Here is a 22185-nt window from a genome sequence, read left to right on the forward strand (position 1 = left end):
TTTACAGCTGTGGTTCTCAACAGGGGGGGGGGGGTCACAACCCCTTTGGGGTCTTGAATGACCCTTTCACAGGGGTCACATATCAGATATCCTGCATACCAGATATTTACATTATAATTCATAAAAGTAGCAAAATTATAGTTATGTAGTAGTAGCAAAAATAATTTAATGGCTGGGGTCACCACAACATGAGGTATTAAAGGGTTGCAGCATTGGGAAGACTGAGAACCACTGCTTTGGAATAAAATGCAGTTCACCTCTGCCAGCAGGGTATTGGCCAGTCACATGGTACAGTTCAGTGAGAAGAGGCACTGTGTGGGAGCTACTAAGTGTCATATACCCTTGTCCCCAGTGGGCCTGTCAGGACACAAGGCATCCCACCAGTGGCTGGATGTGGGGACCTAATAACAGAAGACACAGTCCCACTCTAGCGAGCTCCAAAGTTAGGTTCACTTCTAACTCTAGAAGTTTCTAGGAGGCCTCAAGAAGAATCAACATCTGGTTGTCAGAATCCTATTCAGAGCCAATCGCTGACACATGGGGAGGGGCTGTCTTGTCCTACTCCCACCCCCACTTTGCCCCCATCCCACACACTGACTCTTTCTCTTCCTTCAGGTGTTGGTGACGGAGGCAATGAGCTTGGAATGGGCAAAGTAAAGGCGGCCGTGAAGAAGCACATTAGAAATGGAGATGTCATTGCCTGTGATGTGGAGGCTGATTTTGCTGTCATTGCCGGTGAGTACCTGTGTGCCAAGGAGAGCCCGACTGAAGATTTGAAGCCAGTCTTTACAGTGAGTACCAGGATTCCACGATAGCCAAGGCTACATAGTGAAACCTTGTCTTAAAAAACCAAAATTCAAAACAAAAACCAACTCCAGGGGACCTGATCACGGGGTGATCACTTTGATATGGGGAGGGACTTATTTCTGGGCACTTAACTAGGGATTTATAGTGAATACCAGAGGAAAATCTCTTCCTGTTTGTGGTGGAACTAGAAAAAAAAAAGGAACTGTTCAGAAATATACCTTCTCACTCTATTCTAAATAAGATCTGGCCTCAAAAAAACAAACAAAAAAAACAGTCTGTTGTGTTGTGAGCAAAGCCATTCTTGCTTGGGAGAAGGGGAATACCCAGGTCCAGCCCATTGCCATCTTCCAGGGAGAGAAAGGAGCAACCCAGCTCTATCTCTATGGAATAGAAGGAAGGAGAAAAAGAAATTAAACATAATACCAACCAAAAGAGGGCAGATACCACTATATTAATTTCAGTCAGGGCAGACTTCAGAACAAAGAAAGTTATTGGGAATATATATATATATATATATATATATATATATATATATATATACTCATTCATATTACAAAAGGGCTGGTATACAAGGGAGATATAACGATCCTATGTGTCTATGTATCTAACACAGTAGAAGTAATATATATACAAAATATATAGGGGAGAAAGAAAAGATCAGCAGAGAAAAATAGGTTCAAGTATTATAGTTGGGTATTTTAACATCCCTGTATCGGGAGTGCCAGATATAGCAGGCATACAATCTGAAAGGACCCAGTTCCTGCCAATGAACCAGATTTAACTGACACCTACATTAGTTACTTCTCTGTTGCTGTGATAAAACACCACGACCAAAGGAGTGTAGAGAACAGACTGTTTATTTTGGCTTATGGTTCCAGAGGGTCCGAGGTCACATGACAGGAAGAAGGCCAGCAAGCAGCATGGCAGTAGGAACAGAAAACGGAGAGCTCACATCCTGAACAACAAGCACAACGCAGAAAGAGCACACCCTAAGTAGGCCAGGCTTTTTACTCTCAACGCTCACCCCCCAGTGATGTATTTCCTCCAACAAGACCACACCCTCTATGCTGCCCCCCACACATCGCCATCAACTGAGGACCAAGTAGTCACATGCCCATGACTATGGGGACACATCTCGTTCAAACCACCACTAATGCACATATTAGAAAATAAGACAAAATTAACCTGAGTTCTCTTAGCTTCCACCTTCAGGAAGTAGGAAAGAACAGATTAAGACTAAAGTATCAGAAGTAAATGAAGAGCAAAAATGGTCAGAAATTGGAAAATTAGAAAAAAATAGATATAATCAGCAAAACCAAAGGCAAGCCTTTGAAAAGATCAACAAAGTTGGTAATCTAGGCGGGCTGAGACAAGCAAGCAAGAAACTATGCATTACTATCAGAAATGAAAGAAGGGATGTCTCTGTAGGCTTTATGGGCACAAAAAGGATAAGGAAGGACTATTATAAACAACTATGTGCCCACAAATTTGGTAATATAGATAGAATGGGTCCACTTCTCAAAAGACATACACAAAGAAATAGAAATAGTCCTTAAGGAAACTGAAGCAACAAATTAATACCCTTCAAAACCAGAGAGCACAAGGCCTGGAGGGGTCTACTGATGAACTCTGAAGCATTTACAAAAAAAAATTATAACAGTTTTCTACAGTGTCTTGCAGATGATTGAAACAAAGGGAATGCTTTCTAATTCACTGTATGAATCTAATCACCTTAAAACCAATACAATGACATTACAAGAAAAACTATAGTCACTATCTTTCATGAACATGAATACAAACAAAAATAACAGGACAGGTGAGATGACTCAGCGAGTTCTAGGATTTGTTACCAAGTGTGATGGCCTGAGTCTGTGTCTGAGACCCATATGTGTACACATACACTAGTGCACAAATACATTCTTACATACACACATGCAACGGATAAATTATAATATAATATAAAAGAGATATAGCACATGGTGGCTCACAACTGCCTGTAATTACAGTTCCAGGGGTTCCAATGTCCTCTGCTGACCTTTAAGGACTCCTGCATGCACATGGTATATGTGTGTGTGTGGTGTGTGTGTGTGTGTGTGTGTGTGTGTGTGTGTGTGTGTGTGTGTATTAAAGGCATATGCCTACATAGAAACCTGCACTGCACACAGACAGATGTTCATTCTTTATTCATAACTGATAGAACTAAGAAGTGATAAAACATCCTTCAATTAATAGAACTAAGTCTATACATGTGTTGGAATATATTCTGAGAGAGAAAGAGAGAGAGAGAGAGAGAGAGAGAGAGAGAGAGAGAGAGAGAGGGAGAGAGAGAGAGAGAGAGAGAGAACCACAAAGGAGATGAGAGACTCTAAGAGCATATTAGTAACTGAGCAAGCCAGTCTGAAAAGGCTGCGTGATCTGAACCCAGCTATATGATGTTCTGGAAAAGGTAAAATTATGGAGACCATGAAAGGATCAGCGGCTGCTAAGGACTAGGTCAAAGTTTACCGTGAGCTCAGCTCACATGGGGTCTCCAGCACATGAGCTTAAGTAAGCTGCTGGTCATGGTCCCCCCCATCTTTCCAACCCCCCACTATGTACCCCATGATCCAGGTCTGATGGCCATGACCATTGCTTAAATATAGCATGGGTTTTACATCTCATTCATTGAAAAGATGATGTCATAGTAAGGTCAAAGGCATTCTTAAAACGCAGGTAGTACAGGGTGACGACACAGGCAAATATGCTGTGTCATCCCACCATAACACAGTCAGCAGTTTTAGCTTGCTTGTCAGCTTCCTCGTCAGTTCATAACCATTCTATATCACTTTACACTGGAGTTTAAATTCTACCTTTTGCTTTGTTATGGCTTCCCAAGCATGCCTTTATTTTCTACAGTTTCAGAGGCTGGGGATGAACTCTGGAATTGTACCATGAGAACAGACTAAACACCGCTCAACTGTACTCTCACAAATGGGGATGTGTTGGATGAATGGATCAATAGATACTTAATGCTATATAACTGTACCTTTAAAGATGATGAAGCTGAGACAGGGTCTTACTATGTAGCCTTGACTGGTCTGAAACACCATAGATGAGGTTGTCCTTAAACTCATAGAGATCTTTCTGTCTCCTCCTCCCAAGTGCGTGTGCCACTATGCCTGGCCCGATTCTGATATTTTAAATAGATGGATTGTGGTTCTGGGTTCTGCCTCTCTTGGTTGGGTGTCTGGGTGCCACCAGTATACTGACCAGGAGAGGGCAGGGCAAAGTCTGGAATGGGTGGGGTTTGTAGTCTGCTTCTTCCCTCTAGGGCATTAGATGTTGGGTGTATGCCAGACCATGGAGGGTGAAACAGAGTCCTGGATAAATACGGTGCACAGGACTCCAATCCAGCCAGGAATACTGCAAGTGTTACAGTTCTTACAAAGGGAATAAAGAGGTTTGGGTGGCCAGCACAGGGCAGGTGGCCTAGGTCCTGGGTCCCTCAGGGGTGGCAACTATGTCAGGAGTCCACACTCTGATGTAAGCCCATGTGAATGGGAGTCTGGCCAGACAGGTGGGTCCAAAGTCCAACAATGAGTGCTTTGGGAGGGAGAGAACTTCCCCCCAAATGTTATAGCTCAGTAAAAACAACCAAAGTCTCAGATAAGCCTAGGTGTGTGCTTTATTCCATGTGGACAGGGACTGTATGAACCTTGGGGAATGGGATGGGACTTGGGGATAAATATATACTATTGGCTGAGGCTAAGATGTTGGGGATACTCTATTTGTCTGGGGAAGGATTCCAGGTGTTGTGCTATGTGACTGACTACCTGTAATCACCTAGTTGGAGGTTGTGGTTACATGTGCTTAAGCAGGCATAGAGACCAGGAAAGGGGTTAGCTCTACTCCTGGCATCTTAAATCTCTGAGATGTCTAGGGTTTGAGCATGCTCCACCTCACCAGTTCCATGCCCATTCTTCTGGTGGCACCGTCTATGTGCCTTACAGTGGATAGATGTTTAAACACTATTAAAGTATACACTTAAACATGGTTAAGATGGTGACTTCTCATGTGATATTTTAGATAGACAAAATACATGATAGACGGGAATATTTTTAACACTGCTGACTATACTCTTTTTTTTTTCCTTGCCTCAAGTTTATTTGTAAAATCAGCATAGGACAGTTGTCATCTGCAAATAGTGTGTGGGGAGGTGTGTCACAGCAGTCCATCATCTGTCTTCACACTGGCAGGAGCCTTTTCTATGGGGCCTTCACAGGGTCCTGGGCTCCTTTGGGAGCCTGAACTGGAACTGAAGCGTGGGCCTTAGCTGGAGCTTTGGCCTCTGCCTTGGTTTGAACCTTGGGCTTTGGTTAGCAGAGCCTGCGCCCCTTGACCATGTTTCTTTGAATCCGCTTCCCCAGCTTGGGGTGAGCAATGAAAGCCAGACGACCGAGTTTGCGGCTGGGGCCCTTTGGCATCTTGGGCTTGATGGCCTGAGGCTTCACCAGGGCCTTGATGGCCTCTGCGCGCGCACTCACTGCCTTTGCATTGTTGGCCTGCATCTTCTTCAGGCCTTTCTTGTTGTGCTTCTTGGCAAGGCGCATGTTCCTCAGCATCTTGGGGTCAACCCCCTTAAGAGATTCGTATCTTTGCAACCGGGGTTTCTTGATGCCATTTCTGTGCCATTTGTGGAACTGGTGATGTGTGGTGTGGCTCTTGAACTTCGCCATGTCTGCACGGTAACCCGTGCTCCTGCAGCACCTGGGATCCGAAGAGCCTGACTATACTCTTAAAGATGGCTAAAGTGGTGAATTCTAATGTGATTATTTTTCGATAGATAGAAGATGATAGATAGGCAGATAGACGATAGGTAGGTAGATAGATAATACATACATACATACTAGATAGATAGATAGATAGATAGATAGATAGATAGATAGATAGATAGGAAGGAAGGAAGAAAGAAAGAAAGAAAGAAAGAAAGAAAGAAAGAAAGAAAGAAAGAAAGAAAGAAAGAAAGAAAGAAAGAAAGAAAGGAAGAAAGAAAATTTCTTTGTTTTCACCCATGGATCTAAGTTTATATAACTCCCTCTCCAAGGCAGACCATAGAAACTAGAATTTCTCTTCCCCAGAGTGAGAATATACTCCCATTTTAGGCAGCCACAAAGAAATTCTCCAATCTACCCTTGTCTGATAGATCATAAGACCATCCAGGTCCGGAGAGTCCTGTTCCCCACCCAGTAAGAAGGATGCTGCACAGAGAGGCAAAGAAGAGGCCAAGAAAGCTGGTTTTGCTTTCCACTCTGTCTGCTAACACAGCTCTCCACCAAAGCCCAAAAGAGTTCAGAGAGCTCCCAGGTGGCCAGACACATGCTGTTCCTGGAGGACAGAGCAACCAGAGCAAGCACCAGGCCCATTTCTGTGTGCCTTACCAGTACATTTTTTTCATCTAGATCTTTCATAACATCCTCTGTAATAAAACAGCCTTCCCCTGTGGCTGTTGAAGCAAGGTAATTAAATCCAATATGAGCTTTCAGGAACCCTCACAGTCAGTCAGAGGCTATGATGAGCAACCTGGGGTTCAACATTGGAATCAAAAGAGGAGGAGGCAGTCTTAGAGACCAAGACCTCTGGCAAGCCCATGGGCTCTGACATTGAGGTGCAACTGAACTGGATTGGAGCACACTTGGGTTAGCTATCTGCTGCTATAAAACTGTGAGATTCCTGGCAGAGAGAGACCCCCACACCCTCAGTGGTCACATTACCCTCTCTGTTGCTGGTGTGAGAACAGGGAAGGATCCATCTGGTGTTTTAATAATATATTCATGTCACGTAGATTTTAACACAATTAAAAAACTTTAAAAAATCATTTTTTAAAAGAAAAAGGAATGTGAGCTCTGAAGGGAATAGCTTGAATTACATCATATGTCTACAACTCACTCGCTGTGTGATCTTTTCCCTTCTGTGTCTGTTTCTGAGTTGCTCACATGTAGACAATGATGCTATGCCTCGTTGGTTTGCTTTAAGGACTCCAGGAGCTAAGACACACAAGCCATCTGCAGCAGGATGGCAGACTAGATTATTCAACCAAAGCAAGAATCGCTTTTCCCTTGAGTGTTCTGTTGATGACGCAGCCCCCACGATTTGTATAGCCCTGACAAGCCAGCTGATGACAGCTGTAAGACGCGACCAGAGACATAGACATCTACCAGTGTCAGAGATTCGAGTGTAACTATGATATAGTAGTCTTCCTTGGCCGTGTTTGGCTGTATCCCTTTGTACTCCCTGGGGTTTGTGTTTGTACGTTTGCTTACCTGGCTCCTCCCACTGCACAGCTCCACTCTCTCTCCAGTTGAATTCTACCCAGATCATAAAATTCACATCCAATGACTCTTTTCTGTGACTTTTTCCTGAACCAAACAGAGTAACTGGTCTCTCTTCTAGTGACCCCAGAATCCTTTGCAAGCATCTCATTGATGATCGTCTTACCCTGAGGCTGGCTATGTGCACACCTCTCTCCTCCATCTGATGATCCTCTTCCTTTAAAAGAGATAGTTATCTATTTGTGTGTGCATCTGTGCGAGCGAGCGAGCGAGCGTGTGTGTGTGTGTGTGTGTGTGTGTGTGTGTGTGTGTGTGTAAGTCAGAGGACAACTTGCAGGAATCAGTTCTCTCCTTCCACTGTATAGGTCCTGGGGACTGAACTTGGGTCACCAAACTTGACAGCTAGAGTTTTTACCCACTGAGCTGTCTTATCCTCCTTTCTTCCTTAATGATGCAGAGCCTAGAGCTTAACAGCCCCCATCAGTCTTTGACAGGACTGAGAACTCAAACAGGTGTCAGAGAATAGACAAAATAGACTCTGCTGTGGGAAATGAGCCCTGGGGCCTGGCTGGCAGACTAGGGAGGTCGGTCTGAGGGTGAGTTAGGGATGGTCTTCTGCACAGAGAAATGGCAAGCCTCAATTGGCAGGCTGTCTGCTCTATGCCTCAGGGGACAGGCTTCTGTGTAGCCTAGGGGTTGAGAGCAGCCCTTGGGCAGTGCTTTCATGTTGGGAATTCTGGAATGGCTTTCTGTGAGAAGTGGCTTTTCCTCTAACAGTCATTAACGTGGGACAGCCCTAATAGCTTCAAGCAATGGTTCTCAAACTTTTTCTTGAATCAAGTATACCTACAGGGCTCCCTAAAACTTATCCGCACCCCAGCAATCTTGCAGAAATTCTGATCTAGGAGGTCTGGGCTGAGGCCCAAGAACTTGCAGCAAGTCCCTAGGTCATCCTGGTGCCTGCTCTTTCTGCCAGTGCTCTGAGGTGACACCGGTTGCTTGGAGGCAGACCAGTGGAGCCCAGGATCTTTACAGTTCTGTGATGGAACATTTTTTCCTTTTGCATTCTAGGTGTTTCTAACTGGGGAGGCTACGCCCTGGCCTGTGCACTGTATATTCTGAACTCATGTCAAGTCCATGAGCGCTACCTGAGGAGGGCAACTGGACCTTCCAGGAGAGCTGGGGAACAGAGCTGGATCCAGGCCCTGCCATCTGTCGCTAAGGTAATACACTCCAGCAAGCCGCTGGCCAAGATACAACTTCCTTGCTGAATGAGAACTAATCAGGCCTGAGCGCTCCAAGCCACAACCACCGTGCTATCCAAAGCTAGCCTAGAGGGAATGTCTCCCTGCGGGGCCAGTCTGAGCCACAGATTCAGACAATCCTTGGTTGGATCTACCTCAGGTCTTATGTAAGACCTGTTCAGCGAGATCCTTTCCTTTCTAGTTTGACTTTCAGCAACTTGCTTTTCCCTCTCAGAGACTGAGTCTTTGTAAAGTGTCATCTAATGACAGTCAGCACTGTCATAAGAAAGAAACGCTTGATCCATGGAAGCCAGCATCCAGGTTCTGGTCAGGAGTGGGGGTCAGAGTCCTTACTGTCCTGGTCACACAAGTGACGACTCAGACAGAAAATTGAGATGTCTCCCAGCCAGCCAAAGGCTGGTGCTCTGACCCCCTCCTCCCATTGCAGAAATCCCCCATATTTAGAGGGCCTTATAGCTGCTTTTCTTTTTCTTCATGATGTTTTATGCAGTCCCTCTGGCCTCTTTCCTGGTGAATTTGGAACCTCTCTGGCTTGGTATTATTCTTTCCATAGAGGGAGCTGGTGGGCTCTAGGTGGTAGTCTTGCCAAGACCACCAATAAGAGACAGAGCTAAAATAGGAGTTAGAGTCTCTCTGATCCAGACTTGGGGCTTGCCTCGGGTGGCTGAGAAGTGTCTCAGCTCCTGAGAATGCTGAGGGCTGTGGGAGAGGTGGGTGTGAGACCCAAGTGACATTTTCATGGGGGAAATGGTCTAGTCTTCCCTGGGCGACCCAGAGGGCTAGCTGTTTTTTCTTTTTGCTTCCTGGATTTGAACTGGAAAACATGGAAAGGGAGGGGGCACCCTCCCCCATGACTCCTGATTCACACAGACACAAAGTGTGAACCCGCCCAGCCAGCTCCACACTCAGCCTCCAGGGATGGAAACATTCTCCTCCTGGCATGGATACCCACCCTTTCAGAAGTGTATTAACAATGCCCTGTTCTCGAGGAGGAAATGGAAAGGCATGTTTTTAAAGCAGAGCCACATTGGCTGAACCCCTCCTGGGGGCCAGACCCAGGCTTGTTCTGGGAAACAATGAGCAGTCAGATGGGGCCCCTGGAGAAGGAGCCTGGGCAGGGAACACAGTGACGCAGGAGCCCAGATGGAAGTTCTCCACCACCCCCTCAGTTTGGGCTGAAATCCTGGCTCAAGCAAACCTTGCCTCAACTTCCACTTCCTAAGTTCCTAGATCTATAGGTACTCCCAGCTTCCAAACTTACTTTTGTTTTAAAAAAGAAAATCTAATTTGCTTTAAAAAAATCATTTTCCAGAGACATCAGCCCACCATGATCCAGAGTGAATGAGTAGGTCACCTCACACACTCTGTCTCTAAGTCCAGAAGTTGCCCTGGGGCCTCTTTCCCCATCCACCTTGACTCCATCCTCAAGGCCTGCCCACCATGCCTCACTTCAGTCCTCCTTCCACTCTCCTGTCTCACTGACTGCCGCAGCAGCCCGGCCAGGACTGCAGCCTTCAGCTCTGCTTCAGCCCCGGAGGAGCTACCCGCTCCACTTGGTCTTGTAGAACATGGTGTGGTCCTTCCTGGAAATTCGCTGGGAACGGCAGTTGGTCCATTTGGTCCCTCTGGGTCTTAGAGGCTGGAACACCAGCCAGTTCCTGACCTGCTAGCTGTTCATACTCACCCTGAGGACTCCACAGCTCCCTCCATGTCCCAAAAGAATGAGAAGATTAAGGGCAGGCCCTGTAGTACCACAAGCATTGCCTTGTAAAGAGAGCATATGTGTAGTGGAGAAGAGGAGTGGCAGATTCCAGCCCAAACAAAGGGTGGTAGATGCCTGTCTGAGTTGGGGAACCCCTGCCAGGAGCTCTTGACAAAGACTTGTGTGGAAATGAGCTTGGATCCCTCCCCCTTTCACAGGGGGAGCATCTGCCTTCGCCCAGGAGCAGAACAGAGAGGCCACCCCAGGGCCAAGAGAAAAGTGTCTGGGCATCATTTATTCATGTGTGTACATGTCTGGGGTACACTTGCACGTGCACTCACATATGTGTAGAGGCAAGAGGCTGATGTCAAATGTCTTCCTCAATCACTCCCCTCTTATTTTCCGAGACAGGGTTTCTCACTAAATCTGGTGCTCGCTGATTAGGCTAGAATGGTTTGCCAGCAAATCCCAGGGTTGCCCCCTGTCTCTGCCTTTCCAGCTTTAACATGAGTGCTGCAGATTAGGGTCTTGCAGTCATGTGGCAAGCATTTTACTCCCTGAGCCAGCTCCCCAGCTCCTCATCATCGTTATGTGATGCTTTGGATGAGTGTCCACAAGGCCTTTGCTTGGCTTATTCCTTGGCTTTAATGCCCGCTGATAGTTGTTGCCCTGTATCTTAGTCAGTGTAGGCTGCTGTAACAAAATACCATAGGCCGGGAGGTACAAAAATGCTCATTTTTCGTTCTTCCAGTTGTAGAAGCAGGGATAGTCCAACCCTGAAGGCAGGGCAGAGTCAGTGCCTTGGTGGATGCACTCTTCCTGGGTTGAAGATGGCTGGCCTCTCACTGGCCATGGCCTCTGTTTCAGTTCCTGCCTCCAGGTTCCTGCCTTGAGTTCCTGTCCTGAGGCTTTCTTTAGTGATGGTGTGTGACCTAAGAGTTATAAGCTGAAACAAACCTTTTCCTCTGTCACACTGTTTTTAGTCATGGTGTTTATCACAGCGATAGAAATCCAACTAGTGCCCGCCCCTCAAGAGGCTGACAGCGGGACCTGGGGAGGGGCCTCCTGCCACAGTCAGATGCATGGGAGCTCATCCCAGGCTTGGCTGGGGGCTGGGGCAGTGGGAGGATTACATCTCTGGTATGTGTTAGGACCACACAGGTCTCTATTGGGGCATGAAATATGGTCATGGGAAGGTAAGTGCCCGAAGAAACAGCCGATCTGTTTAAACGCTTTGCTTTTGTTTGAGACGGGACCAGCCCCTCCCCCTTACCCAGTAAGTGAGTCAGAGAGCAAGCTCTGGCCTTTCCCCACTGTACTGACAACCAGCATGCTTCCTACTGTGTGCCAAGGGCCATGCTGGATGCTCTACCTCCAGTGTCTCATTTAATTCTCACTACAGCTTCTGAAAGCCATATCCTCACCAGGGTCACCAACGACCCCAGATGACAGATGGGATCTCCAAGACATAGAGAGAAGTTAAGACCTTCCCACTCTGTAGGCCAGGCTGTCTTGGAGCTCATTATACAACCCAGGCTGGCCTCAAACTGACTGTAATCCTCCTGCCTCAGCCCCTCAAGTACTGAGATGACAGGCGTGAACCATCACATCCAGCTCTTGATTTTGATTTTCTTTTTTTTTTTTTTAAGATTTATTTATTTATTATATGTAAGTACACTGTAGCTGTCTTCAGACACTCCAGAAGAGGGAGTCAGATCTTGTTACAGATGGTTGTGAGCCACCATGTGGTTGCTGGGATTTGAACTCCTGACCTTCAGAAGAGCAGTCGGGTGCTCTTACCCACTGAGCCATCTCTCCAGCCCGATTTTGATTTTCATAAGGAGCTTTCCAGTGAGTCCATGCCTTATCTCAAATTTTACTTGTTAAAAAGAGACACATTCCTGGGTGTGGTGCCATATGCCTTTAAGCCTAGCTCTTGAAAGGCAGAGGCAGGTGGATCTCTAAGAGTGTGAGGCCAGCCTGGTCTAAATATTAAGTTCCAGGACCACTAGGGCTACAGAGGCTCTGTTTTAAAAAGGAGGAGGGAGAAAGAAAGAAAGAAAGAAAGAAAGAGAGAGAGAGAGAGAGAGAGAGAGAGAGGAAGGAAGGAAGGAAGGAAAGAAGGAAGGAAGGAAGGAAGGAAGGAAGGAAGGAAGGGAAGGAAGGAAGAAAGAAAGAAAGAAAGAGACAGAGAGAAACAGAGATCTCTAGCTCAAAGCTTCTTTTCTACAGATATTTACGCATTCTGTCCTCCCTCTCCCCACATGTCGTCTGTCTCCTCCTCATCTCTGTATTTCCTCCCAGGAAGAAAAGATGTTGGGCATCCTGGTAGAGAACCAAGTCCGCAGTGGTGTCTCAGGCATCGTGGGCATGGAAGTGGATGGGCTGCCTTTCCATGACGTTCATGCTGAGATGATCCGGAAGCTGGTGGGTGCCACCACAGTGCACATGTGACCAGCTGTGCTGTTTGTGTGCACAGTCCCTGCCTGATGCCAGCCTTTGTCTAGGTAGGAAGGAGTTCCAGGGGCATTGCTCTACCTGCCCTTCATCCTGGCTTCTTCTGGCCACCCTATGCTCTGTTCTGGGAATCTTTCTGCCTCTCAGTTAAGAGAGAATTCTGGAACAGTTAATTGTAGAGCAGAGCCTAAGGGCAGTGGTGGTGTACACCTTTAATCCCAGCACTCAGGAGGCAAAGGCAGCTGGATTTTTGAGTTTAAGGCCAGCCTGGTCTACAGAGCGAGTTCTAGGGCAACCAAGGCATCACTGTGACCTGGGCTAATCGAGAAAGGGTAGAGAGCCCACACGTGGAGTGTTAGCTGAAACACTGGGGTTCATACTCACCACCACCAGCAAAACAGTTATATCTTTGAAATGCTTTTTTCCCCCATACAGTCATAATTTGCTGTTTGATGGGGTTCTTCCAGCCATGACATCCCACTGTCCCTCACCCCCATTCACCCCTGACATTTCTTACACACACTTTCCATCAGCTCACTCCTACACCTAGCCTGACTCTTTCCCCGTTTTGAGGGGGAAGGAAGCCATATTTACCAGTATTGCCCAAAGGTGAGTCAGACCTCTCCAGAGCTCAGGCAGATGAGCTCGCCCTGATCTTTCACATCCTCCAACCCTAAATTTCTCAACAAAACCAGAAACTGAGCCACTGACCAGGCCCCATTGCACATTTATTCCTGACATCATGGTGACATTTCATGTGGGATCTGAGCCTACTAAATGTTGTTTCATGTCTTTACACATGTGTGTCTGGTATGGTTCTTTAAGGGGCCTTCATTGTGAAAAAGGAACACATGGTATGGATTTTACACTCCAATAAAATATAAGTGTAAAGAGAAAATCTTTAGTATGAACCTCCAGTGTCTGCTATTTGCTATTCTGGCCAGGATTCACACCTGCAGGGTTCACACTTTCAGGGTCCATGCTTGTTCTGTGGAAGACACTAAAAATGGGGCCAGTCCTCCACCCAAGACCTCACAACTCAGCAAATACACCTTGGCTTGGAAGCCTCACGGCCCAGGTCTCTTTGAGTTATCATTTTTGTTCAGTACAAATTCCACACCAGGAACTCTGATAAAGAGGATATCCTGACAATTAAAAAAAAAAATAGATGACTACAATACTATTGACATCGTGGAAAAGCTGCCAACAATCTTATGATTCATGTTTCAAAGGAGATATTCATAGATTTGGCTTTTGGCATAGTAATAGCAGGATTCTACTTCAGCATTGAACAAGCTGAGGAGTAACAGTGTTACAAGTTATGCTTGCAGTGGGAAGAAATGTATGGGGAGATGGCTGAGCCATTTAAGAAAAAGGCTAAGACCCCGTTAAGTTCAGAGAAGGCAGGTTCTGAAGGCAGGTTCTCAGCTTACGCTGAGGCTAAGGTACAAAGGAGTAGAGGGGACCCCTTCCTGGGCATCCATCCCAGGGGCTGCTGGTGCTCTGCCTTCCAGGACCCGGTTTTAAAACTTTCCACTTCACATTGTGATTCCCACTCAAACCTTGTTCTAGCCTTGTCTGTTCTCAGGAGAAATGTCTGTGTTCATGTCTGTGGTGGCTACCACCTCCAGAAGTCAGTGACAAGAACAAGAGATGGCCTGCAGGGGAACTGTGGTTTACCCAGGGTGAGAGCTAGCTTGGTTCTAGCCATTGCTGGGCAAATGGAATCTGTGGGCTTTTCAGGATGCTGTGGAGAGAGATCCTAGGATATAGTACATATGACATACAGTCGGTACTCATAGGCAAGCTGGTGGCCTGGCTTACTGAGGTAGCATGCTCTGTACAAGGGTGCCAGCTCCTTATCCCTGGATGTCCTGGGCACAACTGACATTCTGTTGCTCAGCTAGGAAAGGTATCCCTCTGAGGTCACCTCTTGCTTCCCACTGTCTGCCACCCCCAAGTTGGCCCAGCCCATTGTATCTGCTACTTCCTGACCATTATACATGGCGTCTGCTGGCTTCTTCTTGAAGTTCATTGCTCTCTATGCAGGACGGAGAATGCTTGGCTTATTAGCAAATTGTATGTTCTCTACATTCATGATGTGATGTGCTTCCCGGAAGTATAGAAGCAGAGGAATGTGGTCCTTAGGGCAAGGTAGACGACATTATGTAGGTTCTGATCCAGGTGTCACATTTGTAGAAGCAGATTTTGTTGGGATTGGATGGCAGGTTAAGGGCTAAGTAGAGGTGATTTGAACTGTCAGTCAGATTGGCCAGATATTCACCAATTTCACCTTTCCTTGTCTTGTTACGCAGAAAAACTACATTTCCCAGCCTCTCTTGTAGCTGGGGCCCACGTGACCAGGGTCAGGTTAATAGAGTATGAGTAATGAGGCTATCAAACACTTCCACCCTGGGCCATAATTGCATGTGGCATTCTTTTTACACTTCTCCTACCTTTGTAGATGGACAGGGGGAATCCCATGATTATGGAACTGCTACTGGAAAATCCTGGGGTGTCACTTTATGATGGCCAGATGATGCCTGGGAAATTGGAGTTCCTTCTTAGGGTTCTTAGTCTTATTGATAAAGTAATTTAAGAATGGACTCAAATGGGAGCCTGAGGATGATAGGAGCTTAAAAGGAAACTCCATGGCAGGACATCTGTAAATCTCAGCAGGCGCCCAGAGGGGAAAATGGACAAGACAAGGGGAAAATGAGTAAGGACGAAGCCAAAAGTACCAGGAGAGAAGTGCTTAGGTTCTGGTCAGCATCTGCAAGAAAGAGAGAGGGAAAAAAAGGAGAACGGGAAAGTTGTCTCTTTCTGAGACAGGACACAGAAGGGTGGGCGGAGCCAGTTGAACCTCAGGGCTGCTCTTACAGACGGTGCTATGAGACAGGAATTATAGGAAGGATAAAGTATGGTATTTCAGTAAATGGATAATTTTGTGGTCATCTTTTTAGCAAGGGTTAAGATGGGCACATCTTCCTAGGAGAGGTCCCATCTTCCTGAACTTGGCAGCTGAATTAGCTCTTCAGGGACGAGAGAGTGGAGCGTCTCAACCATTCTTTACAGTAACAGAATTGATCCGCAGGAGGATTTTGAATTGCTGTCATCACTTTCCAAACTCTGTGTGTGTGTGTGTGTGTGTGTGTGTGTGTGTGTGTGTGTGTGTGTGTGTGCATGTTTAAGTGTGGGTACGGACGCGCAAGTATAGAGAGCAGAAATTGGCACTGAATGCCTCCCCTAATGGTTCTCTGCTTCCTTTTTTGAGCAAGGGTCTTTCTCTGCACCTGGAGCTCACTGATTCAGTTAGACAGGCTGGCTGGAACCCCCCCGGGATCTGTCTCTACCTCTCCAGACCTGGCATTACAGGCATAAGCATCAGAGCCTGGCTGGGTTTTTGTTGTTGTTGTTTGTTTTTGAGGGGTGTTTTTTAGTTTGTTGTTATTTGAGACTCACTATGTAGCTCTGACTATCCTGGAATTACTATGTAGACCAGGTTGGCCTCAAACTCACAAAGATTCATCTGCCTCTGTCTCCTGAGTGTTGGCTTTCTTTATTTTTTCAAATGTGGGTTCTAGAAATTGAACTCAATTTCCATGCTTACACAGAAAGCACTTTCCCAATTAAGCCTTCATCTTAGACCCTTTTCATTGGACATCTTAGAAACGTAAAATAAACGTGTATCAGCCACTTATGTTTGTCATTTTCACTATGATTTGGGGCTAGGGATTGACCCCCGGGCTAACCATGAGATATTCCCTTGCCCCCCCCCCTTGTTTTACAGCATTGTGATGTGACTTGCTTGTTGCTCTAATTGAATCCAGTTTTGCTAATCTGAGTTGGAAGAATTATCATTGAGAAGTGTCTTCAAACAACAGTCCCCAGAGGGTTACATCACATCAGAGACAGCAGATAATAAAGTGATTCTTCATTGGGGTGCTTAGAATTTAAGATACCCCTGGAATGGCTTGTCTGCACAGTAGTGACTTAGTTGCCACTACTAGTGTCTGTGGAGAGACTGGACTGAGGGACCCAGACAAGGTTCTTTGCAGTGAGGAGTTTGGGTATTGTGACCTCTCTGGAATACTCCAGCACAGACAGCGAATATCTCATAGAGTGGTATTCCTAAGATAGCTGCTAACTGAGAGAGAATGGAATTGAGATCTTCCCATTCCCACCAGAGCCCTGGACACTGAGACCAGATGAATTCCAGGAATGGAGACTCCATCCCTAGATGCATAAAGCAGTTGGTTCAGCTTCTGGCTTTCTCTAGAACACAAGCTGGTGGGAAGCAGCAGATGGAGATGTGCTCTGTGCTGAGGCTCTCTCCTACTCTCTTCGGGCCAACCCACAGTCCTGTGTAAACAGGAAGATGAGTCCTTGTATTACTAAGCAACACTGGGGAGTAAAAAAGGAATTTTAATGGCTTCTGTCACCTTCAGTCCAAACCAGATGGACGTTTGCTCCCAGTCCTTCTCTTAGGAGAGAAAGCAGGATTAATCCTTAATAATATTCTTGCTTAGTCTGTTTGGAAGAAAGAGCTATTCTTCCATAACACTCCAAAACTCCAGGAGCCTGATCCATAGAGGGATTAAGTGGTCAAAATCAAATTTATGCTTCAATAGGATGTGGGCGATCCTTAGTGATAAACACGGAGTCTGATGCTGGTGAGAGGATGCCCCGGCAGACAGAGGTTGTCAACAAGCAAGGTGGGCGGCTGCAAGCAAAACCAGTTGGTTCTGGGGAAATGCCAGAGATGAGTGAAACAGGCTCTTCTTCTGGTCTGATGGGGGCTCACCCTTGCGGGGGGGGGGGGGGAGGGGTCAGGGGGGGTCGGGGTTGGGGAGATACTCAATATGCAGAGTCCCATGTGGTCAAAGACAGAGGGAGTCTTGTTCGCTAAACCACAGGGCTGGGTGTTGTCCTTAAAAGTCCCAGGGTGAATCTACAACACCACCTGCACAGATGCATCCAGGGTAGCTTTGCAACATGCTGCATGGATGTATGGGCTTTGCCATGCTGCACGGATTCATGGGCTTTGCCATGAGGCAGAAGAGAAAACTCTACTGTCCTTGTGGCTTGGGCTTAACCACTTGTTAGGCACTCAAATGCAACCCCCATCTTGCCCTTGGATCTTTCTATTTGGGGTCTTTCAAGGACACACCTGATCTTCCTGGTGTGGGTGGAGTCTCTGCCTATAAGGACTGCACACACTCTGCTATGATTGGCTACTTTGTTTTATTTGCTGACTGAAGTCACTACATAAACCCACCTCACAGTCCAACACAGGGATACTTGGCATAAGAGAGAAAACAATACAAAAATACAGCACTCCTTAGTAAGGGGAGCTGGGCTTAGCTTGCTCCAGTCCAAGCCAGTGAGAATCCAGAATTTCAGGTCAAACAGGGGAAATACTGTGGGATGAGGAGGCACAGAACACTTAGCTATCACCATTGGCCTGTAAGGACCGAGGCTGGGGAAGGTGTAGGTCTTTCTGGCATGCAGCCATCTCTGCCAACTCTCCTATACCAAAATGCAGCTTAAGCCAAACCTGTGGTCACGAGACATGATTGTGTGTGTGTGTGTGTGTGTGTGTGTGTGTGGTTAGTTCATTGCACTTAGGAACTCTGGGAAACTGTCACTGTCACACTCCTCTCAAAAGCTGCTGGATGCTCTATGGTGCATGGGGAGAAGGGTAGGAATTACTGACAACAGATACATGATCCTAGTTAGTATCAATGTCTTGGCATACAGTTGCCATGGACACCCTGCCATTTTTTTTATATTCTCCCTCTTTCTTCTCCCTTAGGCTCTCAGGTCTGACACTTAGACTAGACGGACACAAAAAGCTAATTAGGGCTGGGCAGTGGTGGCGCACGCCTTTAATCCTAACACTTGGGAGGCAGAGGCAGGCGGATTTCTGAGTTCGAAGCCAGCCTGGTCTACAGAGTGAGTTCCAAGACAGCCAGGGCTACACAGAGAAACCCTGTGTGCCAGGAACTTGGCTAAGGACGCAGTTTTAGGCCTAAGTCTTCTTATTAAGCTTTAGTACGATGTTTTGAGGGCCCCTGACATCTCTCCGGCATCCCTGGGGTTTCTTTGCCATCAGCCCTTGGGGGTGGGGCCCTGTTCCATAAGTTCTGTAAAGTGAGACGTGCCTGATGCTGGGGTTTCTTCCCTGACTGCCTCTCTGCTGTTATCCCTAGCCACCAACCCCGCCCCTGTTCTTCACCTTAACCAGTCCTCTGGCCTAGACTAGTTTAGAGGCAAGCTCAAATACTGATGGTGGCTATATAGCTTCCTGTGTCACACAAGACCATAGCACACTTGGGCTGGTATCGTCTGTGACAACAGGGGCACTGGAAGGCTTGGCAGGTGACCACGCAGGGTCCTACCCTCCTCTCCGCACCCCAGGCCTGCTGCTCTTTGCAAATCTCCTGGAAGTGACGATGCCGACTCCCTCCCATCTGCAGCCCAGGCGGCCACCAAGAACATGGGAGGAGACAGGGCTCATTCACACAGTCAGCAGTGCCCAGGCTCAGGACACGGAGCAGGTTTCCAGGGGCCAGAGGGACCTGGCTGTGGCCCAAACCATGGTTCCTTCCTGAGGAGAGAGGCACCCGTACATGGTAAAGTGGGAGACAGCCACCATGCAAGCTCCCGACCACAAGGCCTGTTGGTGAAAGCTCAGGGCCTAACTTAGCCTCATACACGTGACTCAAGCTAGGCCAACCCCACTGTGGAGGGCCCTCCCACTCCCAGTGAGCTAGGGGTCTGGAAGGCTGAGTGGAGCTTGGTTAACAATTCAGGTTCCTCGCCCTGGGCCCCACTTTTCCCAGAGGCCTCAGGGGCACCCAGAGGGTAGGCCTCCCTGGCCCTGCTTGTCCTAGAGCAGGTAAGGACAGCTAGGCAGGCTCCTCGGAGGCGGGCTAGGTCCCTGTGAGTGGTCTCACTGACAAAGCAGTACAGCACCGGGTCAGCTACACAGTTGAAGCTGGTGAGGAGGAGGGAGAAGTGATAGACGTTGAAGATGCTCTTGGCAAACTCACAGTTTCTCTCCCAGAGGCTGCGTACCAGCAGCAGCACGTGGTAGGGTAGAAAGCAAGCCAGGAAGATGACCACGGTGCTGAGCACCAGCCGCTGAATCTGGTCCTTGCGGCTCTTCTGTGTGCCGTGGCTGCGGCGCACAGCCCGCAGGATGCCCTGGTAGGAGGCCAGCAGCAGGCAGATGGGGAAGAGAAAGCCCACCAGGAAGCGGTAGTAGTTGATGCTACGCTGCCAGGCCTGGATAGGGTAATGCTCAAAGCAGACTCGGTGCTGGTCCTCGTCCTCAATGACCTCCTTGTGATTGAGGAAGTAGATGCTGGTCAGCAGCTCCTTGGCCCAGATGAGCACACTGACACCCACGGCTGCCTTCAGGGTGCGGAACTGGTGGAAGCGGAAGGGGTGGGCCACAGCCAGGTAGCGGTCGATGGAGATGCAGCAGAGGAAGCCCACGCTGATGTAAATGTTCTCATAGAGGAGGATGCCACACACCTGGCAGGATAGGTCACCATGGGACCAGTCGTCGTGCTGAAGCACGTACTGCAGCCAGAAGGGAAGTGAACAGATATAGAACAGGTCTGCAATGGTCAGGTTACACAGGTACACTCCCAGCTCATTCCGGGCCTTGATCTGCAAGTACCCGAAGTAGAGGGACAGGCAGTTGGCTGGGAAGCCCACCACCAGCACGGTCACATAGACCACTGGGGCTAGTGTCTGGTGGATGGTGTGGTCGATGGGGCAAGATAGTGAGGAGTTTTCTGTAGTGATGTTCCCCATCTTTGGGCCAGAAGGAGCCTTATTCCTCATGGGCTTGGAGATGGAGCCAATCCCTCTCTTGCCATCTTGTTTATAGAAGGTGATGCAAATGTATCAGGATCTAGGCATCACTGGTGGTAGGCGGACCCCCTAGAAGTGAAGGTGGAAAAGACTTTGAATAATCACAGCTACCGTTTATGTGACACCTGTCATTATCAGGCACTGTTCTATATGCTATATTCATTTAAACTCTGGACCAGGCCGGGCAGTGGTGGCGCACATTCCAAAACACCAATGTGCAGCTTATGGCTCCCTGTCTCTGCCTTCCCTTATTTATCTCCTCATTCCCTTATTTATTTTACTAGCCCCCTGGTACAAGCAATGGAGGTAAGGAGGAGATCCTGGCTCTCCAAAGGAGACTGGAGGCAAGAACATTTTAAACCTGAACGCAGCGTAAGGGCTTTGTCATCTTACACAGCAGTAACAATCATAGGACTGGACAAACTAGGCCAACCAATGAGGCCACAGCCATTCCAGGGACTTCTCCCCAGGGCATCAGAAGAAAAAACGCCTTGCTCTGCATCCTTCTGTGCTTTGGCAAGGAATAAAGGATAGTTTCTCATCACAGGGCCCGGCCTGAGTTCCTGGGTTACCTCAATGGATCTTGGGCTAGGTTCTGGACTAGAGATCAAAACAATTGATTGTCAAGCCAAGGCCAGGCACTTGTGTAAGTTTGTGAGTCAGTAACCTTTTCTGAGCCTCAGTTTCCTCATCTGGAATTTGAGGATTAAAAACACCTTCCCTGGAGCTGGAGAGATGGCCCAGTGGTTAAGAGCACCGACTGCTCTTCCAGAGGGTCCCGAGTTCAAATCCCAGCAACTACATGGTGGCTCACAACCATCTGTAATGGAAAACCAAAACCTTCCCTTTTGGTCAGTGTCAGGAGGGTGATAGGTGGGAGGCTGCATGATAATCCCTGTCAGGGGCCAAGGGGTGAGTTGTAATTTTTAGCAGGGGCAAAAGGAAGACTCAGAGATGCTCTGCTTCTTCACCAAATGAGTGAGCCATTTACCACGTTGAGAATTTAACAAAGGGAACTCCAGGCCACAATCATATCCAAGGGTAGAGTAGAATGGTTTGCTGCCGGTGTGTTTGATAAATTAACCCATCAAAGCAGGAGAGGCTTGAACTGTTCTGCTGATCTAACCCTTCTCTCTCAGCTGAAAACAAATCTCACTGGATCAGCACTTTCTGGTTTCTCTTTCTAGTCTTTATTACTATTAGTATTTTCGAACAGCTTTTTCTCGCTGTGTAGCACGGACTGGGGTGTCAAACTCGCACGCCTCCTTAGGGCTCCCCAGTGCTGGGGTGACAGCACGTGCCATCTGCCCTGACAAAGTGGCATTTTAAAGGCTTTTTGGCATTATATACCTTGAAGAAGCCCTTTTAGGGTCAGCATTTGCCAACTGTCTCCTGATTAAATTTACTGCCACAGGTCTCCTGAATGTTCGTGCTGACGTCATCTGGGAGGTGACGTGTTACTGTGAGTTTTCAGATTTTTTTTCCCTCACTCTACCCCTAGCCAAGAACTGACTTTCCTTCCCCTGTAGAACCTACAATCTACCTGACTAAGGAATCTAAATTTAAGCTGTTGTGTGATGCCTGCAAGCCAATAGTGACCTTTGTTCCAGAGGGAAACCCCCAAGAAACCATGACCAAGTCTCAGCTGATCACAAGGCTCCATGTTCCTGTAGTTCTCTCCTGCACCAAGTCTTGTCCTCCACCCCAACACCCCAGCTCTCCTCTCCTCCACCACCTCCCAACCTCGGGCCTTGGTGCC

The 22185-nt window shown here is 47.6% G+C and overlaps 2 protein-coding genes and 1 pseudogene across 11 annotated transcripts in view; 1 reads left to right on the top strand and 2 right to left on the bottom strand.

Annotated features, from left to right (window-relative positions):
• The window catches only part of Dglucy (D-glutamate cyclase), a 93554-nt gene extending 79861 nt beyond the window's left edge, over positions 1 to 13693 (top strand). For 4 of the 7 annotated variants that reach the window (NM_001361017.1, NM_001361020.1, NM_145448.5 and 1 more), the window contains 3 exons: positions 616 to 735; positions 8187 to 8338; positions 12387 to 13693. In NM_001361017.1, the coding sequence (NP_001347946.1) occupies positions 616 to 735; positions 8187 to 8338; positions 12387 to 12536 (422 nt within the window). In that variant the 3' untranslated portion in view covers positions 12537 to 13693. The remainder of the gene's footprint in view (positions 1 to 615; positions 736 to 8186; positions 8339 to 12386) is intronic. The other 3 variants (XM_006515736.3, XM_006515738.2, XM_030246669.1) reach the window with 1 other exon arrangement.
• Gm8482 lies at positions 4977 to 5596 on the bottom strand (annotated as a pseudogene).
• A 4068-nt stretch (positions 13694 to 17761) lies between the features above and the next one.
• Positions 17762 to 22185, bottom strand: part of Gpr68 (G protein-coupled receptor 68) — a 31520-nt gene continuing 27096 nt past the window's right edge. For 3 of the 4 annotated variants that reach the window (NM_001177673.1, NM_175493.4, NM_001177674.2), the window contains exon 3: positions 17765 to 20495. In NM_001177673.1, the coding sequence (NP_001171144.1) occupies positions 19269 to 20366 (1098 nt within the window). In that variant the 5' untranslated portion in view covers positions 20367 to 20495 and the 3' untranslated portion in view covers positions 17765 to 19268. Of the gene's footprint in view, positions 20496 to 22185 lie in introns of all 4 variants that reach the window. The other variant, XM_017315062.2, reaches the window with a different exon arrangement.

This window comes from Mus musculus, chromosome 12, assembly GCF_000001635.26.
Source record: "Mus musculus strain C57BL/6J chromosome 12, GRCm38.p6 C57BL/6J".
In the NCBI taxonomy this organism is placed as follows: domain Eukaryota; kingdom Metazoa; phylum Chordata; class Mammalia; order Rodentia; family Muridae; genus Mus; species Mus musculus.